Below are 25412 nucleotides of genomic sequence, written 5' to 3'. Positions count from 1 at the left end.
AAATTATGACTTATAGACTTTTAAAAGCATCTTTTATTTTCGCTCTCATATTATTCTTTGTTAGATTTAAAACATTACTTTTTCTCGGTATAGATAACATTTAATATTCAATCCGATTATTGATTCGTCAGTTCTGCTTTTTCCAATTTAATTAATTTTCTACTAGTCATTTTTTTTCCATGTTAATTGTAATGTTAGTATTTTTTTTCTCTCTTAAGCCTGTTGTACTTGACCCCATTCCACAGGATAATCTCTTGATTCAAAGCAATTGAGTTATCCAATCCCCATACTTGACATCTAGTTGCTACTTCACTTTGACATAATCAATCAATTTGATTTCGGAACGAATGACCATAACTGATAAAGCTTTTGAATGAATGACCTTGAAAGAACATTCACAATGGGAGAGATCTACAATGTTAGTATTTATAACTTTACCTCAAAATCAAATTAAGGAAGATCTTGATTGTTTTCTATTTGAGAATACCATGCAGATGAACAGGTTACATGCTATACCATAAACAATGTCACCGTGTTTTTTTTTTTGTGTTGGAAAAATCATTCAACAAAGGTTTTTGACAAACCATGTTTCTTGTAAGGTATTTTAACTCAACTAATCTGACATCAATAGTTTTTACTACACAGCTCAAAGAATTTTATCTTTTTGAATTAATTTAGCCTTTTTCTAATAAATATGGTTGGAGAGAGAGAGATTTTCATCCTAATGGGGATTGATCTTTGCAATCTTTGAAATGTGTCTTTTTGAAGAGGAGAATTAGTAACCTTAATACTTCTAATATTTTATTTAATTTACACAACCTACTCCTTCTACTAGCCTAGATTGTTTTGTCACAAGGTTTGAATTTATGTTCAATATAATTTAATAAAATCATTTGATATTGCATTCGTTTGGTTGTTGCGTTTGCAAACCTCAAACGTGAATTTGAAAAGATAAAAGCGAGTTTGTTAAAAAAAAAAGTGTTTGGGTAATCATTTTTTAAATTGATTCTAACCCTCAAAATCGCTTTACATGGAAGCTAGTACTTGTAGCTTCTACGATCACGGTAAAAATTCACTTAACTTGATTTGTTATTTTAATAATTAGTGCTCCCAATGTTCCATGTTTATCCTTATTTCCATTTCATTCAACAACCTTCAATTTTATTATTTTCCTGGCTTTGAGTTAGCAGATTTATTTTTTCGGTGAATTTCAATTACCTGCTTGACTTTCTAAACCAATTTTATTTTACGGTAAGTTTCAGTTTTTTTTTCAATGTAGAGCTTCAAAACCAAGTTTCATCTTATTATTTTCATCTTTATATATATAGAGATTTGGTAACACACAAACTAGTTTTTATGTGGGAATATTTTAGCAAGCTACACCTTAAGGTGTATTTAACTACTTTTTAGTTATAACTTGCTAAAACACACCTTCTAAAATGTAAGTGGGTTATCCTAGCAAATGCCTATAGGAGTTGCTAACATACACCCACTTATTTTTTAGAAGGTGTGTTTTAGCAACATTCACCTTAAGATGTATTTAACAACATTTTAGTTATATTTTGCTAAAACACACCTTAATAAAAACTAGTGGTATCCTAACAAACCCCCTATATATATATATAATAATCTATAAATAATTGTCAAAACAATTCTTTCTATACATAATTGAATTTAATGATACAAAATAAATTTAAATAATTATATAAAATAGAAATTAACTCTAATTTTAATATGTGTATTGAAACCCTTTTTGGTAATTACACACTCAAAATCAATTTTGATTCAAATTATACAAACATCATCAATTGATAAGAATCACTTTTATGTTAAGTTATCTAAAAATAAATTAATTTATGATCAACTCACTTTTAACCAAAATCAATTCAATCAAAATCAATTCTGACAAAATCAATTCTCGTCACCGCATAACCAAACACAGATTATAGAAGGTGATAACTCAATTCCGAATCCTGAGATAAACTTTCATCACCTGAATCACATAATGAATGAAAATGCTACCAGAAAAAGAGGCCATTTATTACTTGATTTGAACTTGATAAATGGAACCTCCTCTCTTTTATATATTCCATTCTAAAAAAGAGTGAGTGAGATTGAACTACAATTGTAAGGGACATCAATTTCACTTTGTACAACTGTTATTAAAAAGTAGAAACAATTGTACATACTGGATTTGTACAAGTCCATAGATAAATTAAACATATGGACATAGATTCCTGATATTATTTATAAACAGAAAAGCACATATTAAAACACCATAAGCTAATTACATTAGCTCACTTTTGTTATTTCCAATCTACATTTTCTCTCCTTCACCAGAAGACAAGATCAGTAGCAACACTCTCTAAACACAGAATCTATGTTGCTTCCCCACTTGTTATTGTACATCTCCAAAAGCTTTTCAGCCGGTGTCATACCTGGCCACAGTTTCATCTCATGATGAAAGGTTCTTTGAAAAACATAGCAATGAAATAAAAGGAAACTAACTTAGATACCTGTTCCAACCACTTCAATCAATGGATCCAGGAAAATGGATTCATTTAAGCATCTTCTGTCCAAGCCATCCTACAAAAATAAAAATAAAAACTTGGTTGAACTAGACTTCTAATCAATGAAATCAGAATAACAAACAATTAGCATTAACATTTAAGATACCTTTGCCCACTTCAACACATCTTCAGCAACATGTTGCAACAATCTACCTTGAAATGGAGTCTTTAACCCGGTAAAAGGAACCTAAAGATAAAAATAGAATGATTGAGGTCTTAAGGTCCTAGAAACTTTAAAAAACAAGAATTGGTTGTTTTTCATTACCTGATTCCTCAAATATTGTTTGTCTTCATCGGTCCAGTCCGCAATCATATCTAGAACATTATGTAGTGAAACCTCATCATATAGTAGACCTACCTGACATAGGAAAAATTATCACAATAAACTAAGGTTAAACTCACACAACATGCCTTGTTCAACAAGGCAATTAAGTTTCACAACCTTTGATCCTTAATCTCAGTTATATGCATTATAATTCTATAGACAAATTAAAGTTAATTTTACAATATATATACCCAAAAAGCAGGCAAAGCACATAACATATTCAAAGGCCCCCCATCAGCACCTCTCATTTCCATGTACTTCTTTAGCCTGACCTGCATAAAAATTAATACATGTCCTACTTAACTTAGTCTTAGTGTACTGAAATTATATGGTTAGAAATGTAACACTGAGACTTTCGGTATTTCAGATTGGATGTGTGCAAAGTGTCCGACACATATTGGTGTTGACATTGAACATTGACCGACACATACTACTATCGACATTCAACATTGACACAAGTGATTACATTCAGTTACTTCTATTTTTGATAATAACAATGTTGTGTCTGTCCAATGTCCATATCTATGCCAATGTTTCATAGATTTATAGTGATATGTAAACCATATGCATGTCTCAATACCTCAGGAAATATTGTTGTGAGGTGATTCTCCCAATCACTGATTGTTGGCACTTGACCTCGAATGGCAGGGAGTTTACCGGCCATGAAGTCCTGCAGAAAACAATAGTACAGCAGTAACTAAGTACATTTAATCATGCTTCACAAATTAATCACCAACAATATTAAAGGAAAAAACAACATGTAATGGATGGATAGATAGTTTAAGAAATAAAAGATAATAACCCGGAATGACATGCCACCACATGGAATATATTTATTTTTTCGATACACAAATATCATTGGTACATCAAGAGCATAATCAACAAACTGCTCAAACCTGTTGCAAAATCACACACCAAATCAAACCACACTTTTTGTGTTTGAATTTTATTTAAAACTTAGAAAAGTAAAGATAAACATACCCAAAAGTATCATAAAAAACAAACGGGAGCATTCCAGTACGGCGTTTATCAACCTGACCATTCACATGGCTGTTTGAACAAGCAATAGAAAAAATTAAATTAAAATTCATAACAGAAAACAAAAGTTGATTAAGATGCCTAAATAACTAAAACAGATATACACCTTCTAAAGCTGACATAACCGTTTGGAGCTCCTTGCTTGAAAGGTGAATTTGAAAATAAAGCTGTTGCTAACTGGTTTATTTAATTGTTGTACAAGTAAGATTAGATACAATAAGAATCATAAAATTTTCAGTAACATAAGAATAAAACGAACATTATTAATTTAAATTTCTCACCGGCTGCAAAGCTAGACCGGCGCGCATTTTCTTGACCATGTCTGCTTCAGAACTGAAGTCCAAATTTACCTAAACCCATAGGTAAATTTTGTCTGTTAGTATTAATTTAAATTTTGTCTCTGTAATTTTAAATAAAAGAGATAAATGTGTCAGAAACTATATGTTGTAATTAAAATATAAAATTGAACTCACCTGAACTGAGCATGTCATTAACAATGATTGAACAGCAAGTAACCCAAATTTACTGAAGTAATTTTGCATAATGTTGTAACGTACCTAGAAGAGATCAATGTACAAGTGAAGTATTGAAAAAGGATAAATTAATCAAGTGAAACCAAATATCAGCAACCATTCCAGTAATAAGAATTTTAAGAAACATTCACTCAAGTATACTTTTAAGGAAACAATGAGTCCATCTAACTATATATATATGCATTCAAATATTGATAGAATAAGTAAATACCACATAAATATTTATTACCTTAGGTACTTTAGGTATGTCTCCTAGTCTCCATTTAGGCTGAAAACCTAATCCCATAAATCCAATTCTCATTTCCTCTGCAACAGTTTTAGCCTATCAAACATGAGATAAAACAAATTGTGTTGCAGTTTACATTCTCATAGTCACTGCCTTCAAAATATGATGTTGCAGTCCATGATATATTGTGGATACACGTAACGTAGATACGAATCTTATAAAAAGATTAAAGGTATATTATATTTGCAGTGTATCCAATAAAGTTATAGACAATTTTTTTTCATAAAGATGCAAATACTAACCTGATAGAGGTGCAAGTTAATCTCATCATAAGTCTCATGCAATGTTTTGAAAGGAGCACCACTAAGCTCAATTTGTCCACCAGGCTCCAATGATATGCTTTGCTTCCCCTAGGTACAATTTTTCACATATAAATATATGTCTCAAACAAATTTCAAATAATTGTTGAAATTAAACTAAGACATAAATTTTCATAAGAAGAAATTAATTAATATCAAATGAATATAGACAAGGTCTTACAGTTTTGAGTCCTATGACGTTGTCACCTTCCATAATTTTATCCCAATGAAACCTTTCAGCAATGCCATTAAGTAAAGGTGATATTTGTTTGTATTTGATTGGACGTAAAGTATCAAACTCAAAACCAAACTTCTCATGTTCTGTGCCTATTCTGCAATCACACATACATAAACATGATATTAAAATAACTGAGATTATTCCCTCCATATACAAGATTAAAAAATGATAAATATTGGTGAGGTTTCCTACCTCCATTTTTCCTTAGGCTTGCAACCAGATACCATGTAGTCAATTAAATCATCTTTTGTTAATGGCTCAGTTGCAATAACAGGAGCCTCTATGGCTGGTCCAGTTGCAACAATAACATTTCTCTCTTTTTTGCATTTTAATATCTCTCTATCTTTGTACAAAAACTTATAATGGACTGAACCACTATATAGGGAAGATAATTTAAAATATGCATCTTCTTCCCTTCGGTTTGACTCAACTTTCCCTAAAACCATGGATGATGATCCTAATGTCCCTTTCATACTAAGGAGTCCCATTCTGCCTCACTGAAATTAACAACATATATTAAATTTAACACCTTAATTATTTGGATAAATAACTTAATTAAATATAAGTGTTTATATATAAATTATTATTATGAAGAATAAAATAAAACTTAAAACTGTTTTTATACAAATTAAAAGTTATTTGTTAAGTTATCCTAAAAAGATTAAAATTAAATGTTTATATACATATCACAATTTAAATTCTATTAACAAGCGCAAAAATAGTTCTATTAAACAATTTCACATGTGTATTTAAAATTTAATGCAACTAAGATTATGATTAGTAACATGTGATGAACTATATATGGCTAAATATTCACTTGAATTTAAAATTGAATGTAACTAAGATTTTGACTTAGAGATCACTAACACGTGATGAACTATATATAGCTAGCTAAATGCATGCATTAGTATTATTTTCAGCAGATTGCAATAGACTAATGAAAAGTTAAGTTACCAGATACCTAAAGTTAATTAATTGGATTGAATTATTCAAATGTGATTGGAAAAGGAGTGATCATGGATTGGATGTTACTAAAACTGATTATACCAAGTACAGTACAGTACTAATCAAATCAATTACAAAATTGAACAATTTATACATAGGAATGGTACGGTTTGTTTGGTCTTGGTTGTGCAGCACGTGTCATTTGAGTGACACGTCAGAATGCTAGTTTGGCTTATGTTATCACAGTGCACACCCTTGCTTGACAAGTGTTATGCGAATTCCTTTTGGTCGGCTATCGGCGAAGCTCAGACTAGTTTATTCCATTATAACTTATAATCCGGTCTTATGAAAATATTTTTTTTAAATATATTTGATAATTAATGTATTTAGTCTTCATTATAAATAAGATATATTAATTATTTAATGTACTTAGAAAAATAATCTTTTTTTATATAGGATCGGAGGGAGTAATTATAAAGATAACTATGTCGTGAACTTAACTCAGTTGTTAAATGATAATGCGTAATATATGTAAGGTCTGAGGTTTGAGCCCCAGACATTATAAAAAATAATTATAAAGATAACTCAATTTATGTAATGGGTCTTGTTAACGAGCGCATCCGGTTGTTAAAAAAAAAACGAGCGCATTCGGACATTTTTTAAGGATAAAAAATTATAAAGATAACTCAACTTATGTAATGGGTCTTATGAGTGTCTTCAAAACACTTTTTAACGATACTAAATTTAGTAAAGTCGATTGTTACAATTTCTAATGCATGAATACACAATTTTTCATAAAAAAACTTATTGTTTAAAATGCTTAAAGAGTATTCGGGAATACTCGTTTAACATTTCCCATATTTAATAGAACAAATGACTATATTCTCTGAAAATTTGTATACTTAAGTGGAAGTGGATAAATTGGATACAATTTTGATATTTTTATACGTCGAGATAAATTTCGTGGACAAAAATAAATCAATTTTAATATGTATGGAGGTGACATTTGTATCTCTAGTTAACACGATTATTAAAAAAAGTTTTGTTAACGAATGTTTCTGGAATACTTCTTAAGATCTTAAATTTAAAAAATATTTTTTAAAAAATCAAATGTTATAAATTCAAATGTTTTGATTATACATATTTTTATAAAAATATTAAAAGTGTTTAAAGAATACTTCGAAAACACTCGTTTACATTTCCAAAAAAAAAAAAATCTAAATTTTCTAATTTGTGTCTCCCTAATCAAATTTTCTGAATTTGTATCGCTAGTTAACATGATTCTTAAAAAGAAAAGAAAAAAACTCTGGTAAACATATCCTTACATACTTATACAAACCTTAGCATTTCAATGAAGTTCTAGTTTTTTTTTTTTTAGAAATGATATTTGAACATGACAACTTTTGCAACAACTTTCTCTTTCATATTTACATTATTTTTTACTTTATCTCTCTATTGCTATGGTTTCCGTGCCAATACAACTTTTTTCTTTGTAAAATATAGTTGTCAAATAATTTGTCACCAAATTGGTTGTTCAAATAACAATCCTCTTTTTTTTTTAGGAAGTGAAGTTCTATTCTTGTAAAGTTTTATTCTTTATTTTGATAATAATGTTATAGGTTGTCAATAGATAAATTCCTTCTCGGTGAAATCTATGTATACAAAATTGGAGGGGAGAGGGTTGGGGGAGGTTGTGTGGTCGGAGGGGGAAAGGCGAGTGTTTCGTCAAATTTGGAAGGGAGGCACCTTCAAAAGTGAGGGTCTTTGTTTGGAAAACTCTTCTTGACCGGATTCCAACTCGTAGGAATTTGGAAATTCGGAATTGTTTACCTCCCAGTATTGATAGCAATTGTGTTGGGTGTTCGGCATTCACAGAGACCACCTCTCATCTTTTTCTCCATTGTGATTTGGCTCGGAATGTTTGGTTGACTTCGATGTCTTGGTTGGATTTGCATTTTATAATGCCCCCAAACTTATTCATCCATTGGGAGTGTTGGAGTGGGGACCACTAAATAAGAAAATCCGGAATGGCTTGCGGATGATTTGGGAGGCCGTGGTTTGGGTCTTTTGGAATGCTAGAAATGATTGCATTTTTAATAATGTTAATGCTAGGTGGGAGGAGGTAGTGGAGGAGGTTAAAGTGTTGACGTGGAGGTGGATGTTAAGTCGATCGAATACTCCGGCATGTTTGTATTATGAGTGGAGTTGGTGCCCCGAGAGTGTCTCTTGAGGTAATGCTGCTGCTATCTTCCGGTTTCATTGTGTTTCGGCTGCGGGCTGGCATTTTTGCTGGGTTTAGTGTTGCTGTCATGACAGTACAGCAGGTGTAGGTGCTGCTGCCTGTCTGCTGCGCAGCTGATTGTTGGTTTTTTGGCTTCTGGAGCTGCTGTTTGGTTTTGGGAGATGTGCTGGGACTGTTTCGGGTTGGTTTAGGGATCGCTAGGGGCTTGAATTTTGATGTGATTTATTAGATTTCAGACCCATAGCATTTGCCTTGCTGTTTGGTTTTGTATTCTGGTGCTTGTTTTGTTGTATCATTTTCGGTTGAGGCAAACTTGTGTTTGCATGGTGGATGTTACGCCTATATACGGCATCTTTGTATTGCTTTTTTTTCCGTCTCTTTGCGTCTTGTAAGAGTTTCGGTCTTAATAAATTTTGCCGTTTCAAAAGAAAAGATAAATTCTTGTAAATCTAATGGGTTACTTTCACTGCAATTGAAAATTGGTAGGCTAAGTTGGTTAAAAAAATGGAGACCAAGTTATACTAAAAGTGACTGATTAAAATTAAGAAGATGAAGAGAGTTGATGACAATTAAACTAGTTTGAGTTAAGAGATAAAGAGTTGGAAGTCATGATTTAAATTTAAACAAAAAAGAAAAATTAATCTAACAACTAACTACTATATAGACAAAATGATAATAGTCATTGAAAATTCACATACACAAATAAAAAAGTTGTAGTTTAAATTTCAATCAATTTAACATTTTTGTCAATTAAGATAGGACTTATACACATATCAAGATTTTATAATCGATGGTACACATAGGGCTTGAAAGTTGAAAGATTCCAAAAATTATTAATAAACAAACACATATAAAGCTATCTCCGATTCTCCATCTTAAAACGAATTCAGCTCAGTAGCAACACTCTCTAAACACAGGATCAATGTTGCTTCCCCACTTCTTGTTGTACATCTCCAAAAGCTTATCAGCTGGTGTCATACCTGCATGACCATATATAGTTTCATTTCATGTCACAAAAGCTTAATTCCTTTTTTAAACTAACTATTTAAATTTAAATTAAAGTAACTTAGATACCTGTTCCAACCACTTCAATCAATGGATCCAAAAAAATGGATTCATTTAAGCATCTTCTTTCCAAGCCAGCCTCCAAAATAAAAATAGATGTTCGATATTTATTAGAATGTTGCAAATGATCGTTGTTTGTTAGGTGCCAACATAGTTGAGACATCAATAATTCATAAAAATGCCGCTGCATTTTCAGTTTTTGTTTAAAATGAAAAACTAGCCTATATAACAAAATCAGCAAAATATTTAGCATTAACATAGAATACACCTTTGCCCACTTCAACACATCCTCAGCAACGTGTTGCAACAATCTTCCTTGAAACAGAGTCTTTAAACCGGTGAAAGGAACCTAAACATAAAAAATAGCATTATTTAGGCCTAGAAACTTTAATAATAGGCAACAAATATATTTGAATTTGTTGTTTTTCATTACCTGATTTCTTAAATATTGTCTGTCTTCGGTGGTCCAATCAGCAATCATATCCAGGACATTATGTAATGAAACCTCATCATATAGTAGACCTACCTGGAATATATAGGAAAGATTACCACAATAAACTAACATTAGATTAATTACAACAATATTAACATTATTGTGTACATTAATTAGGAGGTTAAAGTGCACTTTCCCCCTCCTCTAACTTTTAAAAACTTGCAATTTTGATCTCTTAAGTACAAAAACTATAATTTTGGTCCCCTATGATTTAGCCTCATTGCATCTTTGGTCCTTTTGATCAATTTTGACTTATTCAACGCCTACGTATCAGGCCATGTGTGTAATTAATTAATTTAAAAATTTTAAAAACCAAAAAATAATTTTTAAATCAAATAAATTAAAAAATCAGAAAAAAAGGAAAGGAAAAGAAGAAGGAGAGGCACGTGAAAATCTAGAAAAACTTCATCTTCCAAAAAATTAAATCTTCATCTTCTCATTCATTTTCTCAACAACTTCATCTTCTTCTCAACCAAAACCCAGGTGTAAGATGCAAGAGGAGAGCGAATGAGTTATGATATCCGCAGATAAAACACAGGTGTCTTAAAGATATTGCAGAAATTCGGAAGGGTTGCAGCTTGCGGTATTTTTGGGAGTTGTAATAATAACTATTATGTGTAAAATCACAAAAGTGGAAATTAAATGATCATTTACATTACACGACGTAACGAGAAGAGATAAGAACCATGGTATATATTAGATCAAAAGGATAAAATTGATCAAAAGGACCAAAGATGCAAATGGGCTAAATCATAAGAGTTAAAACTGTAGTTTTTGATCAGGACTTGACCAAAAAAAAAAAAAAAATTGTAGTTTTTGTACTTAGGGGACCAAAATTATAAGTTTTTGAAAATTAGGGGGAATAGTGCATTTTATCCTAATTAGGACTAATTGGAAAATGAAGATACATATTGGATTATGCAATGTAAAAAAAGATGAATTACCCAAAAAGCTGGTGGAGCACATAGCATGCTCTGAGGGACCACATCAGCACCTCTCATTTCCATGTATCTCCTTAGTCTAACCTGCATCAAATCAAATCAAATTTAATACATGTTCAACTTAATTTGGTGTGTTGAATTTATAGATCAGAATCCTTAATGTTGTTGCTTATCATTATGTCTAAATAACCTCAGGATATATTGTTGAGAGATGATTTTCCCAATCTCTGAGTGTTGGCAATTGACCCTGAAAAGCAGGGAGTTTACCAGCCATGAAGTCCTGCACCCAAAATAAAATCTACTTCAATTAAGTACTTTTTTAATCATGTTGCACAAACCAGTCGCTAATAATGTGGACTAAATTTTAATAAAATATTATAATATATCTAGTCTTTGTTTTTTCTTATTATAAAATTTATTTGTTAAATTAGATAATTAGTCTCTTAACTTATTTAACGTTTTCATTTTTGGTACTTTAATTAATTAATATTTCGTATTAGTCCCTTAATATTTCTTTTGTTAGTCAAATTTGTCTCTTCGCTTAACTTTTAATTCAAATGTCCACCAAACATCTTATTAATTTTTTTAATATTAGTTTTTGATCTTTTTATCAAAATAGAAATCATAAGATCTTGCATTGTATTTAACCGTGAACCAATAACAACTAATTTATGAGTAACTCTTACATAGGCACAAACCTAATAAAATTTATTTAGACACACACATAGATAATAAAACTTAAAAGGAAAATGATATCAAGTGATTTGACTTAATTATTTCTCTTTTAAATATTATCATTCATGTGTGTTTATCTAAATACTTTTGATTTAGGATTGTGCCCAACTAAATATTTCTTCTAATTAAATTTACTTTTTTTCATCTTCTTCTTCATCTCTATCAGTATCTTCATAAACTACATCTTCATCAATAAACAAACTCAAAAATTCATCGTTTCAAAATTCAAAATTGTTTTAATTGCTTAATCAATCTCCTTTGGATACTCTTTAGAATTCTCCAATATATTTTGATAGAAAAAGTTTAAGAAATAGAAGATTACCCGGAATGACATGCCACCACAAGCAATATATCTATTTTTTCGATAAATAAATACCATCGGTACATCAAGAGCATAGTCAATAAATTGCTCAAACCTGTAGGAGAAGCACACAACAAATCAAATCGTATTTTTGCATTTAAATTTTCACAAGGTTATATCATTTAATTAAAAATTTATTTATTAATCATTATCAATTGTTACACTTCCTTCTTTAGTAGTAGAAACATCACGATCAGTGTGTTTGGTACACAAGAAATAGGTGAGAGAGAAACACTGACGAGAGAAAGAGGGAAGAAGTGTGGTCTTTCTCTTGTTTGGTGCACAAGAGAAGTAGGGGAGATTGATAAAAAAAGGATGGATCCCACCTGTTTTTTCTTCTTCACTGGTATGCAAAGAAAGACGGAAGAGAAGTTTTTTTTTTTTTTTTTATGTTATTCCTATATTATCCTTGTTTCTATGCCATCTCAAATCTCATTTGTGCCATCTCAAAGGTGCAAAGTATTCTTATAAAATACGGTGCAACATTTTATAAAAATAACAAGGAAGCTAAACCGTTCAACAATGGTGAAACCTGATTTTTTTTCATTTAATTTTTGTGGATAAATGTAGAGTGGAGAAGTGCACCAGCAGCAACACCGACTGAACGAATACTTTGCTGCGTTTTTTTTTTGTTGCATAGAGTAGTTTTTGGGATTGATTTGGTGGTGGGGTTTGGGGTGTGATGATTTAATTAATTAAATTTAATTGTGGAAGGTTTTTTAATATAAGGGCATTTTAGTATTTTTAAACATAGCCAACACTTCTCTCTTTTCTATTTCTCTTCTCTTTATCTTCTACCGAACAATCTATCAAATCTACTCTATTTCTCATTTCTTTCTTCCCAGACTCTCTCTTACCTATTTATCTCTTCATAACTTCTCTTCTAAACCAAACACACCCTATATGAAGAGTTCTTCGGTGAACAAGTGTTATATATGGTTCACGATGGATAAGTAATTTTAAACAAAGATGGATCTATGTCATATAGTAATATGGTAGACCCTATGTATCAAATTATTTCTTATCCCACCAATCAATTTTATTTTTCATAATAAAGGAAAACTCAAATTATTTAAACATGTTACTTACGATATAATCAAACTCACGTATGATTCTCATTTCATCAGTGTACCATCCATTACCCAGACAATTGTTGAAGAACACACGTAGACAGTAAAAAAAAACATCCTCATAAACAAGGATGATTCTTTTTTTTTTTTTACCAAAAACAAGGATGATTCTTATACATTGAACAAAACAAAATTTCATTTTTCCTGTAAAAATACAAAACATTCAATTTCATTTCTAGCTTATTTTTGTTTTGCTTTTTTTATGTACAAACTCAATTCCATCTCTAAACAAAAAAAAAATGAAATCTAAAAAAAAATTCATCTACCCAAAAACACAACAATAAAAAAACTCAAAATGGGTTAAACAATATCCAAGATAAGTTGAACAATATAATTAGCAGGATATGTTAGTAATATGAACAAAATTTGAGTTTCTTTGTTTGTGACTGGGTTTGGTTTTGGGAAGATGAACTAAGTTAAAGGGTTGAGAAGAGTATCCAAGATAAGTTGAAGATGAGTACGTTACTCCATAGCAACGCACACCCCCATTGTCCTTTCCCACTTGCAATTTGCGGATGACATGCTTCTGCTAGGTGTTAAGAGTTGGACGAATGTCCACGCTTTGAGAGCAATTATGATTATCTTTGAGAATATGTCTGGCTTGAAGGTAAACTACCAGAAGAGCATGTTGGTTGGTATTAATATTGTTGAATCTTGGCTTCAAGAAGCCGCTTCTATTTTGTCTTGTAAAATTGGTAAAATTCCATTTATGCATCTCGGGTTACCCATTGGTGGTGATACTAGGCGCTTGAGTTTTTGGGATCCGGTTATAGAGCGCCTAAACTCTAGACTATCGGATTGGAAAAGTAGAAATTTGTTTTATGGTGGTCGCTTGATTCTCCTTAAGTCTGTCATGTCTTCTCTGCATGTCTACTCCCTTTCTTTTTTCAGAGCTCCTGCAGGTATAATCTCCTCCATTGAATCTATTTTAATTAAATTTTCTGGGGTGGGGGTGAGAATCATAGAAAAATTGCTTGGGTAGATTGGAATACTATTTGCATGAGTAAGGGGGTTGGTGGTCTGGGGGTAAGAAGATTACATGAGTTTAATATTGCTCTTCTCGATAAATGGTGTTGGAGGTGCTTAGTGGACAGGGAGGGTCTGTGGTTTAAGGTGTTTTCCTCTCGCTATAGGGAGGAGAGAGGTAGGCTACGAGAGGGTGGCGTGACAGGTTCATCTTGGTGGAGGGAGATTGTTAGAATTCAAAATGGCATAGGTGTGGAGAGTGGTAGTTGGTTTGAAGGAAGTATATTAAAACATTTAGGTAATGGTTTAAATACTTTCTTTTGGTCGGATTGTTGGGTGGGGACGGTGTCGTTAATGGAGAAATTCAGGAAGTTGTATGATTTATCGATCCATAAGAACTTGTCGGTGGGAGAGATGTACACTTTAGGTTGGGGTGAAGATGGGGGAGGCTTGGAGGTGGAGGCATCGTTTGTTAGCTTGGGAGGAGGAGTCGCTGGTGGAGATTAAGAATATGCTTACTAACGTTATTTTGCAGGTACTGAACCAGATGTTTGGCTTTGGCAACCTAACATTTGTGATGGATACATCGTTCGTGGTGTGTATCAAATGCTCATGCGGCAGGAGATGCATAACCATGACGTTGTTTCAGATGCTCCTTGGCATAAGAGTGCTCATTTGAAGATTTCTATTTGTTTGTGGCGTCTTCTCCGTAATAGATGGCCAACAAAGGATAACTTGGTGCGACGGGGTGTTATTTCTAATAATTCATAATTATGCGTTACAGGATGTGGACAAAATGAAACAGTAGATCACTTAATCATACCTTGTCCTATTTTTGGTGACCTATGGCAACAAATTAAGATTTGGATTGGTTTGTTTTCTGTGGACCCTCAACAGGTTTTGGACCATTATTTTTGGTGACCTATGGCAACAAATTAAGACTTGGATTGGTGGTTACGCACCAAGAAGGTCCTTTCTTCATTTGAATTGGCTATATGGTATTTAGGTTCTTTGGAATGAAAGAAACCAAAGACTTTTTGCAAACACAACAAGAACAACTAAGCAACTACTTGAGAAGATTAAGATTACATCTCTCTAGGCATGGCAACAAAACTCGTGCCCATGGGTACCCGTCCAAACCAACCTCAATTTGACGGGTTTTCCCCGATTTGACTGAGTTTGGGCATGAGTTTGGGTTTTCCCCGATTTCAAAATACAGGTACGGGATGGGTAATGGGGATATGAGTATCCACCCCGAACCCATACCCAAACCCTATCCGAATGTAGAAAGGTCATATTTTTGTTTTTGATGAGGGGTTGATAATGATATGTCATGTTATTTGGTTTGATAATTGTCATGAAATAAGAACTTTCATTGATAGTTAAAGGATCAACCAAGTTATTCGATAAGGAAATGTTAAAATGAGCTCAAATTATTGGATAATGCATTACAACATTACCATTGAAGGTTAAAAAAACTAATTTTTTACTAAAAAAAATTGATTCACTACAGGAACGGGGATGGGGAGGGAATACCCGAACCCATTGGGGATGAGGATGTGATTCAATTTTCATCTCCGTTGGATATGGGTAGGGTAACGGGTAGGTATATGGGAATAGGAGATGGGGATGGGGAAGGCAAAACCCGTCCCCACCCCGCCGCATTGCCATACCTACATCTCTCAAATGGTTGAAAGCATTAAATGTATGCTTTCCATTTGGTTATCATATGTGGTGGCAGCGCCCCCTTGCATGTTTGGGATTGGCTTATGTATTTTTCCTTGCTGTCTTTTTTGGTTTTGATCGGTACTATTTTTGTAATCTTGTTTTGTTTCCTTTGGCACTCCTTGTGCTAGGGACCAAAACTTTGTGTTAATATATTTCATTTTGGCTTGTTAAAAAAAATACTAATAATTATAAATTAATATTTTTATTTAATTTAGCAGAGTATGCAACCTAAGAAACAACAAATTAGTAATCAATTCCTTTTTTCGGATCTATATACCATGTGATAGATAATGGTGTTGTTATGATGATTTTTTTTTTTTTTTTTTTTTTTTGAGTTTGGAGATGGAGAAGAGGATAAAGATTTATGATTTTTGGGGTTGAGGATGAATATTGAGGAAATTCGAGTTTGGAGGAGAAAACGGTGATTATTAAAAATATTTTTTATTTATAAAAATCAAATTAATATTTTTTAAGTTACCCAAAAAGAGTTGGCGGTTCAACGATAAAAGAGATGGGACAAGTGACATATCGGAGATAGAATTTGAGTTAGAAGAAAAATCATGTCTGGAGAGTACATAATATGACAATAGGATCTAACGTTCACAAATACTTGTCCATCATGGACCATATGACCCACTGATCCATGTTAGAATTTTCCTATGCTTTTGTCCTTAAAATATTTTAGGGTCTCATCCTAAAGCTTTATTTGCGAGTTTGGAGGGGAAGACTTGAGAAAAAAGGAATAAGCAAGTGGAAGAAATAGAAGAAAATAAGAGGGAATGACTTTGGGGGGTTAACTTTTCTTTATAATACAAAACTCTCATCATTTGAAGGGACTCAAAAATTGTATTAAAGAAAGGTTTATATGAATTCTTTAAATTTAATCTATGTTGTTATAATATTTTTAAAATTAAAAATATAGTAATCATATGCATTAATTTATCATTTTCTAAAAACCTACTTTTTTATAAATAAAAAAAAAATTAAAAGATTTCTTCATTTCCCCTTTTTCACCCCCAAAATCTTTTCTTCCCCTCTCCTCCAAATCCCCAAACAAAACCTACGGAGGTCTAACGCTTGCAAGATATTAGAGTGTTTGCACTATGTCGGTCTTGACAATTCAGGTGGGTGGCCAAGTTATCAAAAGACCCTTACTTAATAATACAATATCTAATTTACCCAATATCTCAATTCTAAATACTTAAGTTTTTACCAATCATCACTTTAGTCTAATTAGAATTATTAAATAATGGTTACAAAGTGGTAGACTAATCTTTGGGATATTACATTCTACTACCCTTAAAATGAATTTTGTCTCCGAAATTTCATGGTTTAACTAACATCTTCAAGTTTCTGGTGGTGTATTTTCTACTATGTGAAATATAATACTTTGGATGTAGTGTACACTTTAACAATTAGAATGTATAGTTGGAAGAATAAAAGTAATCCTACATTAAAAAGTGTAAAGGACATTCGTTTTAAAATAAACTTTTTCTTCTAAAATGACACTCGTTTCGAAACAAAGATAATAATATTAGAAAAGTAAATGTAAACATACCCAAAAGTATCATGAAAAGCAAATGGGAGCATTCCATTGCGACATATGTCATCTTGACCCAACAAATGGCTGTTTAAACACCAATAAAAAATTAAAATACATAATAGTAAAAAAAAAGGTAAATTTCACAGGTTATTAATTTTATAAGGGTGACTAAATAATTAAAGAACTATTAACCTTCTTAAGCTGACATAACCATTTGGAACTCCTTGCTTGAAAGGTGAATTCGCAAATAATGCAGTTGATAACTGGTTTATTAAATTGTTGTACAAATTAGTTTGATACAATAAGAATTAGAAAAGTTTTAGCAATATTAGAATGAATATAAATTAAATTTCTCACAGGTTGTAAAGCAAGACTGGCTCGCATTTTATTGATCATGTCTGCTTCAGAACTGAAGTCAAGGTTGACCTAGAACCATACATAATGTGTACTATTAGTACTAAATTTAGATGGAGTAATTTTTTTTTTTAAATATTGCACCAAAAAATATATAACATTCTTTTTATTTAACTGAAGATAATTAAAGGGATAAATGTGTTGTAAATAACTCACAAAAATACTTGCCTATGCGTTGTAATTGAAGTACTAAAAAATTTAACTCACCTGAATAGAGCATGTCATTAATAATGTGTTGATACCATTTGACCCAAATTTATTGAAGTAATTTCGCAAAATATCGTAACGTACCTGGAAGAAGTCAACATAAAAGTAAAGTGTTGTCCTTTAAAATAAAAACTGTTGAAAAAGGAAAAATGAAATCAAACAATAATCAACTTTAAGTGTACTCGAATATTAGTGACATAATACCAAACATGAGTAAAGGATCTTAACTCTACCAAACATATAATTTAATTTACAAAACTCGTAACCTGATTAATGCGCACTCAAAAGTTTTATAACGACAAAAAAAGTACAAAATATTATCATTACCTTGGGCACTAGTGGTATGTCTTCCTGTCTCCATTTAGGCAGAAAACCTAATCCTAAAAATCCAATTCCCATTTCCTCTGCAACAGTTTTGGCCTATCAAACATGAAATAAAATAAGAGAAATATTATTTATATAACTATTTTGTAATAATTTTTATGATAATTTTCTCTTTCATACTCATATTATATTTCTACTTTCTTTCTTTATTATTTTGATTTTCGTATCAATACATATTTTTCTTTGTAAATATACGTTGTCTCATAAGTTGTCATATAAATAAATAGTTGTTTAAATAATACAAACTTATAGAATAAGTTGTGTTGCAATTCACATTCACATAATCAATGTTGCCTTCAAAATATAATCGTGTTGTCTATGGTATATATATATGATATATTTTAACACAAAGGGGACAAAGCCCAAAAGAAAAGAAAAAACTAGAGAGTTACTAGACACATGAAAAATGATTGCCTATATCTGACCATAAATCCTGATAGTACACATCTACTATACAATCCATTTTGGCCAACACATTTACGCATCTATTTGCTTCCCAATAAATAGCTGGTTCGAACAATGTAATATATGCTCAGCCAAATTCAATAGCTAGCTTTCCATCCAGCTAAATGATTATGAAACATTTGAAACTTCTCTATTTTTTATTTTATTTTTGAATAATTTGAAATTTCTCTATTGAATAGGTAAACTCTACACACATCATATCAAGGTACGACAAGGGATTGAGTCCTTAAAGAATCCCTAATTATGCATGTTATCTCGTCTTCTACTATTTGGTTGTTTCGAAATTGAAGAATAATTGAGTCATTCTCTCCCCTAAGAATTTTGCGCCAAAGGGATTTTGTTTTCCTTTAACTTTTTGTCATTTGCATGGAGATACTAGAGGGGATGGTTTTGAATGAGGTCAATACTAACATGCACTAGCGGAGCTCAGGCCCGTTCCTAGAGTTTTACGGGCCTTAGGCATAATATAAAAAAAGGGCCCTTACATAATGCATCATAATTTTTTTATCTCATTGTTGTGTTTTTTTGCTTTTCATTTTATTTTTTTTATTTCGCTTTTCACTACAAAATAAATGTTTTTTTTTAGACAACATCTGAAAATAAATTAAATATTTTATACACACCAAACCAAAATAAAAATACCGTAGAAGTAGAGAAAAATAGCACATGTGAAGTAGACTGAAATTTTAGCACCATATTTTCAACTAAATAGAATTTGCTTTGTTATGAAAATTATCCTCATTTCTTGGATAATAAATATCGTCGATATTTTTAATATTAATGAAGCACATTATTAGGAACAAAGGGCCCAAAAAAATATCACCAATTTCTTCGATAATAAATTTTTAAGCATATTATCAAGAACAACCAAATTTTTTTATAGGAGGGTGTATATAGAAATATTTGTGTTACATGGGATATATATAGAAAATCTCACTAAAAGGGCCAAAAATACTAACAGATGTCAGCCCATTCCTTTATCATGTCAAAGTTTGGGCCTTTATAGAGAATTTTTCTATATATATCCCCCGAAATCCAAATATTTCTATATACACCCCCTTACCTTAAAGATTTTTTGGGCCCCCTACCGGCATGGGCCCTAGGCCGTCGCACTCGCGGCCTATGCCCTAGGGCCGGCCCTGGCGGAGCCAGATTTATTGTAAAGCTCGGGCAAAAAAAAATTGCAACACATTTATAGGGGTTTACATAAGAAATTGAAAAAAAATTGGACCAGAGCCCGGGCGAGTGCCAGGCCATAGAACCGCCCATGCTAACATGTAGTATCTTGTTTAAGGACCGATCAATCTAAAGAATCAATCCCACCATTGACTAACGTAGAACTCAATTGAAGGCAGAACAAAGACTTGTTTGGAACGACCCTATACATGAATTGTTTATGGGTGGGGTTATGGGTGTTTATTTTCACTTGGGTCTTTTCGGATAAACAAAACCAATTCAAACAAGAAATGCATCATACATTCCCATTTTAATCCTGTTGAACACCAACTTCATCACTTTAAACTGAAGTGCTATAGTAAATGAAGTTACCATAAATTAATATTATCTTCTTCTAACAAGTGTTTCTCTTTCATCTAGGGTTGGTAATGAACCAAACCAATTCGATTAAAGTTCGTAATTCGATCCGACAATTGATTCGTCGAACTAGGTTCATGAACCAAATGAGTCGAACTTGAGCTGAAAATTAAGTTCGTCAACTAATTAAATTGAACTTGAACTATATGTAATTCGACTCGTTTGGTTCACAAGATGCGTAAATTATATATATATAACACTTAAAAAAATATTTTAAAATTTATAGATAATTAATCATATATATAATACTTTAAAAACTAAGACAAACACTTAGCAATAATAGGATAATAATAATAAATCAAATTTAAATATTTATAAATCAAAAAAATAGTAGGATAATAATGAGCTACATTAAAATTGATAGACAATGTCATGCACAATGTTGTTGTAGTTTTTAAGGATTTCAAAACTAAAATAGTCCTACATAGGAACATGTATGAAAAATGGAGGATATGATTATCTATAATAAAATAAACATATGACAAAAGAAGACAAAACTGAATTTGGTGGTTGCATACTGGTGTTAAATACTATGTGTAATAACAGCCTCATCCAGTCCATTAAAATTTGGTTAAAATTCCAATATATTTTATAGGTCAAAAATTTAAATTCTTTGACTTTTAAGTTATGTGGTTCAAGTAGATTTACTTATTTTCATTCCTAAAGTTATGTGCTTTGAACAAACGAATTGAACCTAATGAGCCGACCAAACTGTTCGTGAACTTTAAACGAGTCGAACTCGAGCTGAAAAAAAGTTCGTATCAAGCTCGAACCGAAGTTCGAACCGAGCCAATTCTTAACGAATCGAGTCGAACTTAGACAAGTTCGATTCGACTCGGCTCATTTCCAGCCATACTTCCATCTCATTTCTCTGTATAAGTGACACTTTTGTTCTCTACAGATGATATTTTGCTCATGTGCGTGGGCTTTCGGGGTTCAAAGCACTGTTTCACAAATCGAGTGTTAATACGTAAACTCGCCCGAGTTTACGTTTTTAGGTGGCAAAAACGTGTTAACTCGGAGGTAAACTCGATTTTTGGTGAAATCGAAAAGTTTGACGAGTTTGACCGAGTTAACACGTGTTAAAATCGGTAAGTAGGGTTGTTTCGTCCGAGTTTACCTTTGAGTTTTTTTATTTTTTATTTTTGGTTTTTTTTTTGTGTCATTTTCTTTCAAAATCCAATTGTTTTTTCAATCCTAAGGTGCTGAAATTTTACCTTTACGGTTAGCATAACTCAGTTTTTCCATGCTTGTTATGTACAGAAATTACGCCAATGCGTGACAATGACATACATTGAATTTTAGGGAATGCATTCAGAAACTTGTTATTATTGATTGATTTGAAATCATTCAAATATATTATTTGCTCAAGTATTTAAATGAGAAAATGGAACAATTGAAGTTAAAGTTACAACTGAAGATGAAAAAGAGTTTAAATGTACTGATAAATTTTATTTTTTATTGTTAGAGTTTATTATTTAAATGTGGTTAATTGGTTATGTTTTGTTTAAATATTAGCTTACATATGCTATAAATATATATAATAAATTTTATATAATTTTAATTTTAGATAAACTCGTACGAGTTTACGATTCGAATTTATATAGCTAAAACGAGTTGAGGTAAACTCTCGAATTGTAAAATCTTGCTTCAAAGTATTATTGTTTCTCATTATAACTCTCTTCATGTTGTTCTTTTGATTCAATGTACCTCGAATGTTTATCATCATTATGGGAATTTAATATGTGCAATCATGAGATTGTTGCTGAGGGAATTCAATGTACCTTGAAATTTGAATGTTCATGAAAGAAACTCATAATTTCTTAGCTACGTTGGGAGGTCGGGCTAGGAGCAATGTGATACTGAAGGCACTTCTTGAGAAGTCGTTTACTCCAATTGGTCATTATTATAAGTAAATTTCTACTATTTTCGTTCCTTTTTAAGTATTATTTTTGGAAAAAAAATTTGTTTGTATATAACTGCCACTTTCAAAGTTCAATGCAACATTAAATGTTGTTTTACCAATATTATCCTCAGTTATTTACTGCGAAGAGAGAAATATATGAAATTAGATATTAAATGAATAAAATCATTATAGTAAAAGTATAGCTTATTGCATCAAAAGTAATATCAATTGTTGATTGTCTTGGTTTGTGTAAAATGTCAAAATGTGACAATTAAAAAGGAACGGAGGTAGTAATTTTTAGATTTATTCAATAAATGATGCATGTAGTCTATATTATAGACCACATACATCATTTATTGAATGTACCTAAAAAGTCAAAATTTGCTTATAATAGTGACCGAAGGAAGTATCTTATAAGTCTGATGCCCGTAAATTTTTTTCATCCTTTTTTTTAGTTTTATTTTTATCTTTTGTTATTTGCAACTTTGAGAAGTGTTATGGACACTCTCTAATTTTCACTCTCTTATTGTGTGAAATTCACGTGGATACCACACATTGAAAATGACTTCCACATAAAGTATTTAATAAAAGAGTAAATATTAGAGAGAGTGTTAAAAATAGATTGTTTCTAACATTTTTCTTCAAACCTTATATAACAACAACATCTAAACAAGTTGCATATACTGACCTGATAGAGGTGTGAATTAATCTCGTCATAAGTCTGATGCAATGTTTTCAAAGGCGCACCACTAAGTTCAATTTGACCACCATATTCCAATGATATGCTTTGATTACCCTGAAAAACAATTTTTCAATGTATTTATAACGAGTCATGCTAACCAATGTCTCAAGACACTAGTTAAACAATTAAAAATAGAAAAAAAAATACAAAGTTAACATTAAAAGAAACACTTTTTTATTTTAAAAAGTAAAATATATAATTTTCAAATTAATATTTCATTTTATAATTTCTTAACCAATATCGCAGAAACATGAGTTTGGTCCTAATCTTACGGTTTTGAGTCCCATGATATTGTCACCTTCCATAATTTTATCCCAATCAAACCTCGCAGCAATGCCATTGAGTAGAGCTGATATTTGTTGGTAGTTTATTGGACGTAAAGTATCAAACTCAAAACCAAACTTCTCATGTTCTGTGCCTATTCTGCAATCACACATACATAAATTTGACATTAAATAATTATTTACTCCATATACAAGATTAAAAAATGACAAATATTTGTGAATGCTGAGTTTTTTTTTTTTCACCTCCATTTTTCCTTAGGTTTGCATCCATGTACCATGTAGTCAATTAAATCATCTTTTGTTAATGGCTCAGTGGCAACAATAACACTTCTCCCTTGTCTGCATTTTACTATCTCTCTATCTTTGTACAAAAATTTTTTTTTTTTTTGGTAGATCTGTACAAAAATTTATAATGGACTGAACCACTACATATATATAGAGAAGATAATTTAAAATATGCACCTTCCCTTCGGTTTGACTCAACTTTCCTTAAAACCATGGATGATGATCCTAATGTCCCTTTCAAGTTAAGGAGTTCCATTCTGCCTCATTGAAATTAACAACATATATTAACACCTCAAAGTAACACGTGATGAACTATATATAGCTAAATGCATGCATTAGTAGTATTATTTTTTTGTCTAACGGATACACAACACAAACGTTTTCAGCAGATTGCAATTGACTGATGAAAAGTTAAGTAAGTTACCAGGTAGCTAAAGTTAATTAGATTGGATTATTCAAATGTGATTGTGAAAGGAGTGATCGTAGATGTTACTAAAATGTTTGCCAATACTAATCAATTAAAATTGAACAATTTATACATAGAAATAGTAAGTAAGGATTGTTTGGCCTTGGTTGTGATACACGTGTCACTTGAGTGACACGTCAGCTATCTTGTTTGGCTTATGTTATAGAGTGCCCACCTTTGCTTGACAAGTGTTATGTTCTTCTCACTTTGGGATATACAATGAATCCCTTTTGGTCGGCTATCGGTGAGACTCAGGCTCTGTTTGGTAAAAATAGCGGATAGCTGATAAGCTAGCTGATAGCTTTTAGCTTATAAGCTAGTTGGTAGCTTTTAGCTGATAAGCTAACTGAAGTGTTTGGTAAAAATAACGGTTTAACTAGCTGATAAATGTAAAATGACATAAAGGATATTCTTAATTCATAATAAAAATTATATCATTAATTTAAGTATTTGTAATTTTGTAAATTAATTTTTGTTTAAAAAAATACTTTAAATTTATTAATTTAATATATCCTATGTATTATAAATTAAATTAAATTTTATTCACTAAAATTTTATCTTATATTTATTATCATTTAAGTGTTTCTACTTTATAAAGAAAATAACATTTACCTCAAAAACAAAAAAAAAGGTAGCACTAATAGAGTAATACTAATAATAGAGAATAAAGAAAATAACACTTACCTCAAAAAAATAAAAATAAAAAGTAACACTAATAGAATAATAGTATTTTGTTTCGTAAAAAAAAAACGAAGGTATATATTTAAAAAAAAAAAAAAAGGCCAGCTGATATATATACAAAAATTGGAATAAAGGGATAGTAGTCTTTATTACGTAGTTTATTATAAAAATTATAATGGATAAAAATACAATTTAAATGAAATAATAAGGGTAAAATTGAAAGAAAAAGCGAGAAGCTATAAGCTCAAACGCTACTTGGAATAGCTTCTGAAAAATAGCTTATAAGCTTGTGAAATAAGCTATAAGCTCATGGTGAAAAAGTGTTACCAAACAGAGCTTTTTTTGTCAAACGAGCTTATAAGCTATAAGCTAAAAGCTAAAAGTTTTTTTTTTTAGTTTCCCAAACAGACCCTCAATTTTTTTTCCTCTGGTGTTTGAACTTCAAAAAATATATTATGCATTGTTTCTATTAATTAAGTTAAGTTTACGAAGACCAACTCAAATTTGCTTATTCAATTTTAAAGTGAATCAAATTTTTTTCATATAT

The 25412-nt window shown here is 31.2% G+C and overlaps 2 protein-coding genes across 3 annotated transcripts; both read right to left on the bottom strand.

Moving 5' to 3' along the window:
• Positions 1-2056: 2056 nt before the first annotated feature.
• Positions 2057-6352, bottom strand: LOC11437224 (glutamate--cysteine ligase, chloroplastic-like). Of its 2 annotated transcripts, none has more exons than XM_039834867.1 (16): positions 6244-6352; positions 5482-5786; positions 5233-5383; positions 4995-5102; positions 4696-4788; positions 4407-4490; positions 4215-4283; positions 4040-4110; positions 3877-3945; positions 3698-3791; positions 3476-3565; positions 3087-3167; positions 2836-2928; positions 2677-2757; positions 2517-2586; positions 2057-2438 (listed from the first exon to the last, which is right to left on the bottom strand). In XM_039834867.1, exons 2-16 carry the CDS (start codon positions 5775-5777, stop codon positions 2350-2352), a joined length of 1539 nt encoding a protein of 512 aa, XP_039690801.1. In that variant the 5' UTR covers positions 5778-5786; positions 6244-6352; the 3' UTR covers positions 2057-2349. The 2 variants fall into 2 exon arrangements, with proteins under 2 accessions (XP_039690801.1, XP_003611086.3); XM_003611038.4 differs by having other exon boundaries at positions 6251-6352.
• Positions 6353-9187: 2835 nt separating this feature from the next.
• LOC11442621 (glutamate--cysteine ligase, chloroplastic) lies at positions 9188-23828 on the bottom strand. Its single transcript, XM_024784156.2, has 15 exons — positions 23677-23828; positions 23422-23572; positions 23096-23203; positions 18387-18479; positions 18060-18143; positions 17796-17864; positions 17631-17701; positions 17454-17522; positions 12033-12126; positions 11166-11255; positions 10979-11059; positions 9975-10067; positions 9810-9890; positions 9551-9620; positions 9188-9456 (listed from the first exon to the last, which is right to left on the bottom strand). Exons 1-15 carry the CDS (start codon positions 23709-23711, stop codon positions 9368-9370), a joined length of 1278 nt encoding a protein of 425 aa, XP_024639924.1. The 5' UTR covers positions 23712-23828; the 3' UTR covers positions 9188-9367.
• Positions 23829-25412: the final 1584 nt, after the last annotated feature.

The sequence above is a fragment of the Medicago truncatula genome, chromosome 5, assembly GCF_003473485.1.
Source record: "Medicago truncatula cultivar Jemalong A17 chromosome 5, MtrunA17r5.0-ANR, whole genome shotgun sequence".
Classification (NCBI taxonomy): domain Eukaryota; kingdom Viridiplantae; phylum Streptophyta; class Magnoliopsida; order Fabales; family Fabaceae; genus Medicago; species Medicago truncatula.
The sequence above is the reverse complement of the archived record's forward strand: the minus strand, read 5'-3'. Positions and strand labels throughout refer to the sequence as shown.